The sequence below is a fragment of the Salmo trutta genome, unplaced genomic scaffold, assembly GCF_901001165.1.
Source record: "Salmo trutta unplaced genomic scaffold, fSalTru1.1, whole genome shotgun sequence".
In the NCBI taxonomy this organism is placed as follows: domain Eukaryota; kingdom Metazoa; phylum Chordata; class Actinopteri; order Salmoniformes; family Salmonidae; genus Salmo; species Salmo trutta.
The window spans coordinates 21,270-30,000 of record NW_021823424.1 but is presented as its reverse complement, the minus strand read 5'-3'; the positions used below and the strand labels follow the sequence as shown (position 1 = coordinate 30,000).

Sequence of the window (8,731 nt, the reverse complement as noted above, 5' to 3'; positions counted from 1 at the left end):
CTCCAGCCGCGGGCGGTATACTGTAAAGATGTCCTGGATATAGAACAGTTCTCTACAGTGAAGGGAGTCAACCTGGACCCCACAGACGATGACTTCTACCACAAGTTTGTTACAGGAAGTGTCTCCATCCCCTGGCAGAACGAGGTACTGCTCCCTACTGTGTGTGTGTGTGTGTGTGTGTGTGTGTGTGTGTAGGTCGCCATCCCCTGGCAGCAGAAGGTACTGCACACTACCTGTCTGGTGAAAATGATGTCATCGTTTAGAACAGGGGGGAGACAGCCTTGTCTGTAAAGGGGCCGGTGCAGGTTTTTGCTCCAGTCCATTCAGTGACACACCTCATTCAATCTAACACTATACAGCTGGTAGTTCATGTACATGTGACCCTTTGCCTTTCAGATGACAGGCATGCTTCAACACGTCTGTTTTCAAGGGATAGATATTGATCCATGTAATGAAAACTATTACCCCTCTTTCTTTCTCTGTATTTCTCTGTGTCTCTCTCTCTCTCTCTCTGTCTCTCTTTCTCTCTGTGACTCTGTCTCTCTCTGTGACTCTGTCTCTCTCTGTGACTCTTTCTGTCTCTCTCTCTGTGTCTCTTTCTGTCTCTCTCTCTGTGTCTCTTTCTGTCTCTCTCTCTGTGTCTCTTTCTGTCTCTCTCTCTGTGTCTCTTTCTGTCTCTCTCTCTGTGTCTCTCTAGTGTTTTAAGGAGATCAGTGTTTTATACGGTGTTAATATTCTCTTTAGATGATTGAGATGGAGTGTTTTAAGGAGATCAATGTTTATGAGACCGACGGCCTGCTGTGTTCAGATCTGGATGTGAACAGACCCAACCCACCACCAAAGAGAGGATTCTTCTACAGGCTGTTCAGACGAGAGGCAAGTGCTGCTAGCTCTCCTCCTCCCCCCGCCCCCCCGTGAGAGGTGGGGGGGGTTAAGGTACTTCCCTCTCTCTCCATCTTTCTTTTCTTCTTCTTTACCTCTGACTTTCTTCTCTGGGTGAAGGTTCTCTCTGCTTGTTCTTCTCTGGGTGAAGACTCTCTGGGTGAAGGTTCTCTCTGCTTGTGTTTCTTCTCTGGGTGAAGGTTCTCTCTGGGTGAAGGTTCTCTCTGCTTGTGTTTCTTCTCTGGGTGAAGGTTCTCTCTGGGTGAAGGATCTCTCTGGGTGAAGGATCTCTCTGGGTGAAGGTTCTCTCTGGGTGAAGGATCTCTCTGCTTGTTCTTCTCTGGGTGAAGACTCTCTGGGTGAAGGATCTCTCTGCTTGTGTTTCTTCTCTGGGTGAAGGATCTCTCTGCTTGTGTTTCTTCTCTGGGTGAAGGATCTCTCTGCTTGTGTTTCTTCTCTGGGTGAAGGATCTCTCTGGGTGAAGGATCTCTCTGCTTGTGTTTCTTCTCTGGGTGAAGGATCTCTCTGCTTGTGTTTCTTCTCTGGGTGAAGACTCTCTGGGTGAAGGATCTCTGCTTGTGTTTCTTCTCTGGGTGAAGACTCTCTGGGTGAAGGATCTCTCTGCTTGTGTTTCTTCTCTGGGTGAAGACTCTCTGGGTGAAGGATCTCTCTGCTTGTGTTTCTTCTCTGGGTGAAGGTTCTCTCTGCTTGTGTTTCTTCTCTGGGTGAAGGTTCTCTCTGCTTGTGTTTCTTCTCTGGGTGAAGGATCTCTCTGCTTGTGTTTCTTCTCTGGGTGAAGGATCTCTCTGCTTGTGTTTCTTCTCTGGGTGAAGGATCTCTCTGCTTGTGTTTCTTCTCTGGGTGAAGGATCTCTCTGCTTGTGTTTCTTCTCTGGGTGAAGGGTCTCTCTGCTTGTGTTTCTTCTCTGGGTGAAGGTTCTCTCTGCTTGTGTTCTCTCTCTGGGTGAAGGATTCTCTCTGCTTGTGTTTCTTCTCTGGGTGAAGGATCTCTCTGCTTGTGTTTCTTCTCTGGGGTGAAGGGATCTCTCTGCTTGTGTTTTCTTCTCTGGGTGAAGGGTCTCTCTGCTTGTGTTTCTTCTCTGGGTGAAGGGTCTCTCTGCTTGTGTTTCTTCTCTGGGTGAAGGGTCTCTCTGCTTGTGTTTCTTCTCTGGGTGAAGGGTCTCTCTGCTTGTGTTTCTTCTCTGGGTGAAGGATCTCTCTGCTTGTGTTTCTTTCTCTGGGTGAAGGATCTCTCTGCTTGTGTTCTTCTCTGGGTGAAGGATCTCTCTGCTTGTGTTTTTCTCTGGGTGAAGATCTCTCTGCTTGTGTTTACTTCTCTGGGTGAAGGATCTCTCTGCTTGTGTTTCTTCTCTGGGTGAAGGATCTCTTGCTTGTGTTCTTCTCTGGGTGAAGGATCTCTCTGCTTGTGTTTCTTCTCTGGGTGAAGGTTCTCTCTGCTTGTTTTCTTCTCTGGGTGAAGGGTCTCTCTGTTGTGTTTCTCTCTGGGTGAAGGGTCTCTCTGCTTGTGTTTCTTCTCTGGGTGAAGGACTCTCTGCTTGTGTTTTTCTCTGGGTGAAGGATCTCTCTGCTTGTGTTTTTCTCTGGGTGAAGGATCTCTCTGCTTGTGTTTCTTCTCTGGGTGAAGGATCTCTCTGCTTGTGTTTCTTCTCTGGGTGAAGGGTCTCTCTGCTTGTGTTTCTTCTCTGGGTGAAGGGTCTCTCTGCTTGTGTTTCTTCTCTGGGTGAAGGGTCTCTCTGCTTGTGTTTCTTCTCTGGGTGAAGGGTCTCTCTGCTTGTGTTTCTTCTCTGGGTGAAGAATCTCTCTGCTTGTGTTTCTTCTCTGGGTGAAGAATCTCTCTGCTTGTGTTTCTTCTCTGGGTGAAGGATCTCTCTGCTTGTGTTTCTTCTCTGGGTGAAGGATCTCTCTGCTTGTGTTTTTTCTGGGTGAAGGATCTCTCTGCTTGTGTTTCTTCTCTGGGTGAAGGATCTCTCTGCTTGTGTTTCTTCTCTGGGTGAAGGGATCTCTCTGCTTGTGTTTCTTCTCTGGGTGAAGGTATCTCTCTGCTTGTGTTTCTTCTCTGGGTGAAGGATCTCTCTGCTTGTGTTTCTTCTCTGGGTGAAGGATCTCTCTGCTTGTGTTTCTTCTCTGGGTGAAGGTATCTCTCTGCTTGTGTTTCTTCTCTGGGTGAAGGATCTCTCTGCTTGTGTTTCTTCTCTGGGTGAAGGATCTCTCTGCTTGTGTTTCTTCTCTGGGTGAAGGATCTCTCTGCTTGTGTTTCTTCTCTGGGTGAAGGATCTCTCTGCTTGTGTTTCTTCTCTGGGTGAAGGATCTCTCTGCTTGTGTTTCTTCTCTGGGTGAAGGATCTCTCTGCTTGTGTTTCTTCTCTGGGTGAAGGATCTCTCTGCTTGTGTTTCTTCTCTGGGTGAAGAATCTCTCTGCTTGTGTTTCTTCTCTGGGTGAAGGATCTCTCTGCTTGTGTTTCTTCTCTGGGTGAAGGCTCTCTCTGCTTGTGTTTCTTCTCTGGGTGAAGGATCTCTCTGCTTGTGTTTCTTCTCTGGGTGAAGGATCTCTCTGCTTGTGTTTCTTCTCTGGGTGAAGAATCTCTCTGCTTGTGTTTCTTCTCTGGGTGAAGGATCTCTCTGCTTGTGTTTCTTCTCTGGGTGAAGGATCTCTCTGCTTGTGTTTCTTCTCTGGGTGAAGACTCTCTGTTTTGGTTTTTGGTGTCATCTTCCCAGGTTAAAGAGTGTTGTTTTATCCCAGTCAGTTGGTACAGCAGGAAGTCCAGTTGGTACAGCAGGAAGTCCAGTTGGTAAGGGCTAACTAAGTGTTGAGTCTGTGTGACTACGTCTCTGTATTGGGCCGTTTAACTACATGTGTAGCCTAACTGACCCAGAATCAGTTCTTAATGGCAGCAGCAGGTACCATAGTGCTTTAGAGCGTTGGGCAAGTAACCGAATGTTTGTTGGTTCGAATCCCTGAGCCGACTAGGTGAAAAATCAGTTGACGTGCCCATGAGCAAGACACTTAACCCTAAATGCTCCTGTAAGTCTCTCTGATAAGAGCGTCCGCTAAATGACTTGAATGTAAATAATGGCTGAAAGATTATACATCACACCTACGGCTGATCTAGGGTCAGTTATTAATGGTCTCATAGAACCTGTTGAAAATATTCAACAACCTCTGACTGATTCAGAGTCTGTTTTTAAATGTAGTAAAAAGTTACGTTACAGCCTTATGCTAAAAATTTTTTTTTTTTAAATGATCTTCATCAATCTACACACAATACCCCATAATGACATCACAATACCCCATAATGACATCACAATACCCCATAATGACATCACAATACCCCATAATGACATCACAATACCCCATAATGACATCACAATACTCCATAATGACATCACAATACCCCATAATGACAAAGCGAAAACAGGTTTTTAGAAATTGTTGCAAATGTATATATGTAAAAATAAAAAACTGATATCACATTTACATAGCAAAGGGTCTGAATACTTATGTAGATAAGGTATCTGTTTTTTAAAAGATGAAGAGCCCATTGATCCTATGTAACGGCTTATTTAACAACTGTTCCCAGGTCTGTTTAAAGAGTGGCTACGAAGACGAAGAGCACGAGGAGCCTTCCCGACTTTAAACCACTCCCTCTCCTCCTCCTTCCTCCTTCCGCCTCCGGAGCGGCGAATGTTAGGAACTCCGTGAATGTTAAACCTGTATTTATCATATGTATTAAAAGTGTATTATAATAATTAAAGAAAAACATATGAGTTTAAAGATTTTGTACATTTGTACTTGAATTGTGTCTAGATGTATATTTTCACTAAAGGTTGTATTGTATAAAAGCCATATTAACTACCACTTGAATACATACATCATTTTTTTTCAACGTTTTGTTTGTTTGTTGGTTTTTACGTGTTTTGTTTATTAGTTTTTTTGGAACGAGTGTAAAATGTATATTAATAAGGATCTTGTTCTTTTTTTTTTTTTTTTAAAGAAGCACAGGCTACATCCCAAATGGCAGCCTATTCCCCTATATAGTCCACTACTGTTACCTATGGCCTATGGGTCCTGGTCAGAAGTAGTGCACTGTGTAGGGAAAAGGGTACTATTTGGGACTGAACCATTGTATCAGTAGTCTTTTTATTCATTTTCTCGATGGAGCCTTTGTTTGTATGTACAGTATGTCTGCGTTTCAAAATGGCGCCCTATTCCCTGCATAATATAGTGCACTATATAGGGAATAGGGCCCTGGTCTAATGTAGTGCACTATATAGGGAATAGGACCCTGGTCTAATGTAGTGCACTATATAGGGAATAGGGCTCTGGTCTAAAGTAGTTCACTATATAGGGAATAGGGCTCTGGTCACTAGTAGTTCACTATATAGGGAATAGGGCCCTGGTCTAATGTAGTGCACTATATAGGGAATAGGGCTCTGGTCACTAGTAGTTCACTATATAGGGAATAGGGCTCTGGTCTAATGTAGTGCACTATATAGGGAATAGGGCTCTGGTCTAATGTAGTGAACTATATAGGAAATAAGGTGTCATTTAGGATACATCTTATGTTGGTCTTTTCTGTTCTTTTGGCCAACGTCCAGTATTACCGTATCACATATCCCCTGTTCCAAATCAACCCCTAGCCCCATACACACTACGCTCTACACCCTAGCCCCTAGACTAAAACATCCCCCTAGTTCTTACACCCTAAGAAGCCCTCAGCCCGTAGCTAGACTCTATGCCAGGGTTCTCCAACTGGTGGCCCACGGGCTGAATTTGGCCAGCAGGTGATTTTATTTGGCCCCCCAATTTATTTTTATATATATATATATATATTTTTTTTTTTTTTAATTGTTGGACATAAGATTGTAAAAACACTAGCAAATCAGCTCCAAGTTATTAACATTTTGGAAATCTGTTCCAAGATATTCCCATCTATAATAGAGAGATACAGGTATGTGATCGTATGTAAATGTAAGGTTTTAAATAATTATGTTTTAGTCAAATATATCAGTTTGGGCTTCTTGCGGTCATTTTGCAGTCTACAAATAATTTGTTCCGTCTGAGTCTAGTGAATGACCCTTGACCTCTATGCACTGGGTCCATGTGAAGATCTGAGAGGATTGGACAGCAGAACAGATGTTAACTCTGTATGCATGTCTCAAAATAACTTCCTTAAACTTAAAACTTCCCTAAGACTACGGAAAATGTAGTCACCCACTTCCAGAAAAGCACAGATAAGCAGTTAACATGGAATGGTCAAGTGTTCTGGCAGAGGGGTGGGGGAGGGGAAGAGAGATGCCTTGATTTAACTTGTGTCCTTGCCTTAAGCTACGGTGGTGATGAGGATGATTTACAAACCGAAATATAAAAGTTATATAATGTCACAGAACCGGACGTTTGTAACTCAGACTGGCTTCATTTTGAAGACAAAAGTACTTTCATATAATCAACAAAAACCATGTCGAATAGGTTAAATTAGACTAATTACTGGCATTGAGATGGGATATCCATGGCAAATGACCTACAGTTTAATCATAATGATATCTCTGCCTAGTGACCAGAGCTCTATTCCCTATATAGTGAACTACTAGTGACCAGGGCCCTATTCCCTATATAGTGAACTACTAGTGACCAGGGCCCTATTCCCTATATAGTGAGCTACTAGTGACCAGAGCCCTATTCCCTATATAGTGAACTACTAGTGACCAGAGCCCTATTCCCTATATAGTGAACTACTAGTGACCAGGGCCCTATTCCCTATATAGTGAACTACTAGTGACCAGGGCCCTATTCCCTATATAGTGAACTACTTTAGACCAGAGCCCTATTCCCTATATAGTGAACTACTAGTGACCAGAGCCCTATTCCCTATATAGTGAACTACTTTAGACCAGAGCCCTATTCCCTATATAGTGAACTACTAGTGACCAGGGCCCTATTCCCTATATAGTGAACTACTAGTGACCAGAGCCCTATTCCCTATATAGTGAACTACTTTAGACCAGAGCCCTATTCCCTATATAGTGCACTACTTTAAACCAGAGCCCTATTCCCTGTATAGTGAACTACTTTAGACCAGAGCCCTATTCCCTATATAGTGAACTACTTTAAACCAGAGCCCTATTCCCTATATAGTGAACTACTAGTGACCAGGTCCCTATTCCCTATATAGTGAACTACTAGTGACCAGAGCCCTATTCCCTATATAGTGAACTACTAGTGACCAGAGCCCTATTCCCTATATAGTGAACTACTAGTGACCAGGGCCCTATTCCCTATATAGTGCACTACTAGTGACCAGAGCCCTATTCCCTATATAGTGCACTACTAGTGACCAGAGCCCTATTCCCTATATAGTGAACTACTAGTGACCAGAGCCCTATTCCCTATTTAGTGCACTACTATAGACCAGAGCCCTATTCCCTATATAGTGAACTACTAGTGACCAGAGCCCTATTCCCTATATAGTGAACTACTAGTGACCAGAGCCCTATTCCCTATATAGTGAACTACTAGTGACCAGAACCCTATTCCCTATTTAGTGCACTACTATAGACCAGGCCTCATGTCAAAAGTAGTGCCAGGAGAGAGACTTGAATGAGGATTTGATCACGTCTCACTACACCATGGAGTCTTTTCCATAGGAATGAATTGAGACAAGCGTTTTCGGCCATTTTGTTTTGTTTGTTTTTCTTTGTCATTCAGGCGACCATATTATTTACCAACCGTCCAACCAATGTAACCCCCTTCACTTTTTTTAATGCTGTGAAAATGTTGAGATGGATCTTTTTGCTGTTTGCTGTACATACTGTACTGTATTCATGTCCTTTACAGAAACACCCAGCCTCCCAGAATGACCTTTCATTCTGTTTAACCATTGGAGGGGTGAATCTTAGAATCTTATGACTTAGTCCTCTATTCCGGAATTCCCTGCCCTTTATGAGGTCATTGATTTGAATCTATTAGAATGTTGAACAGAACAGAATGTACTGTTGACATTCCTGAAAGGGTTCAAGGAATTCCATTCTACATTGTTTCACACAAATGACTGCAGTTAATCATTTTCAATATCATCAATCAAACGAATTTATAATACACCACACAAGTCTTCTGAAGAAGCCTCTAGAACTTCTCTGTTAGAAAACAACGTTACGTTTCTCACACACATAGACTTGTAGTGGCTCAGCTCTAATCAGCCTGGTATTTGACATGGGGAAAGAGAACTGTGAGTATTCACAGAGATCTGGTTATCCCATGACATTCTATTCTAGAATGAGGAACATTATACAGTGCAGTACATAGGTAGCTCTGGCTGTTGGCTTCTTGTTGTCTTTTTCTAGAATTGATATTTCTTTGCTTCCAGACGCATCACCAAGCTCACCTCAACTGTCAGTCAGTGTAGAAACACTCTGCCTCAAAAACCATGTAAATTATGTACTTCAAAACTTGTAAGCGCTTTGATATCTCATTAGGCGCAGGCGCGCACACACACACACACACACACACACACACTTGGACTGGGGGGAAAGGTTTGGCATCCATCCCTGTACAGCAGTAAGAGATTTAGTTTTGCGGCACTAAGGTGTGGAAACTGTCTGCTTCTCAAATGGCACCCTATTCCCTACTGTATGTAGTGCACTACAGAAGAAGTGTACTACATAGGGCAAAGTGTTTCATTTGGGAAACATCCAATAACTATAGGAAGTGTCTTTGAGCATAATGCAAATTATATCAAATCAGACTGGAAATGGTTTTGATAAAACAAAAGGTTTTCAACTGAAATAACTGGCATAAACCTTGACCTACAGTATGTGGATGGCCAAGAGTTGTTC

The 8,731-nt window shown here is 43.1% G+C and overlaps 1 protein-coding gene across 2 annotated transcripts in view; it reads left to right on the top strand.

The window, feature by feature from the left end:
* Window positions 1–4,785, top strand: part of grk4 (G protein-coupled receptor kinase 4) — a gene marked incomplete at its 5' end in the record, with an annotated part of 17,619 nt that extends 12,834 nt beyond the window's left edge. Inside the window, 3 exon segments of one of the 2 annotated variants that reach the window (XM_029748959.1) lie at window positions 7–144; window positions 745–876; window positions 4,480–4,785. In XM_029748959.1, the coding sequence (XP_029604819.1) occupies window positions 7–144; window positions 745–876; window positions 4,480–4,536 (327 nt within the window). 2 annotated transcript variants of the gene reach the window in all.
* Window positions 4,786–8,731: the final 3,946 nt, after the last annotated feature.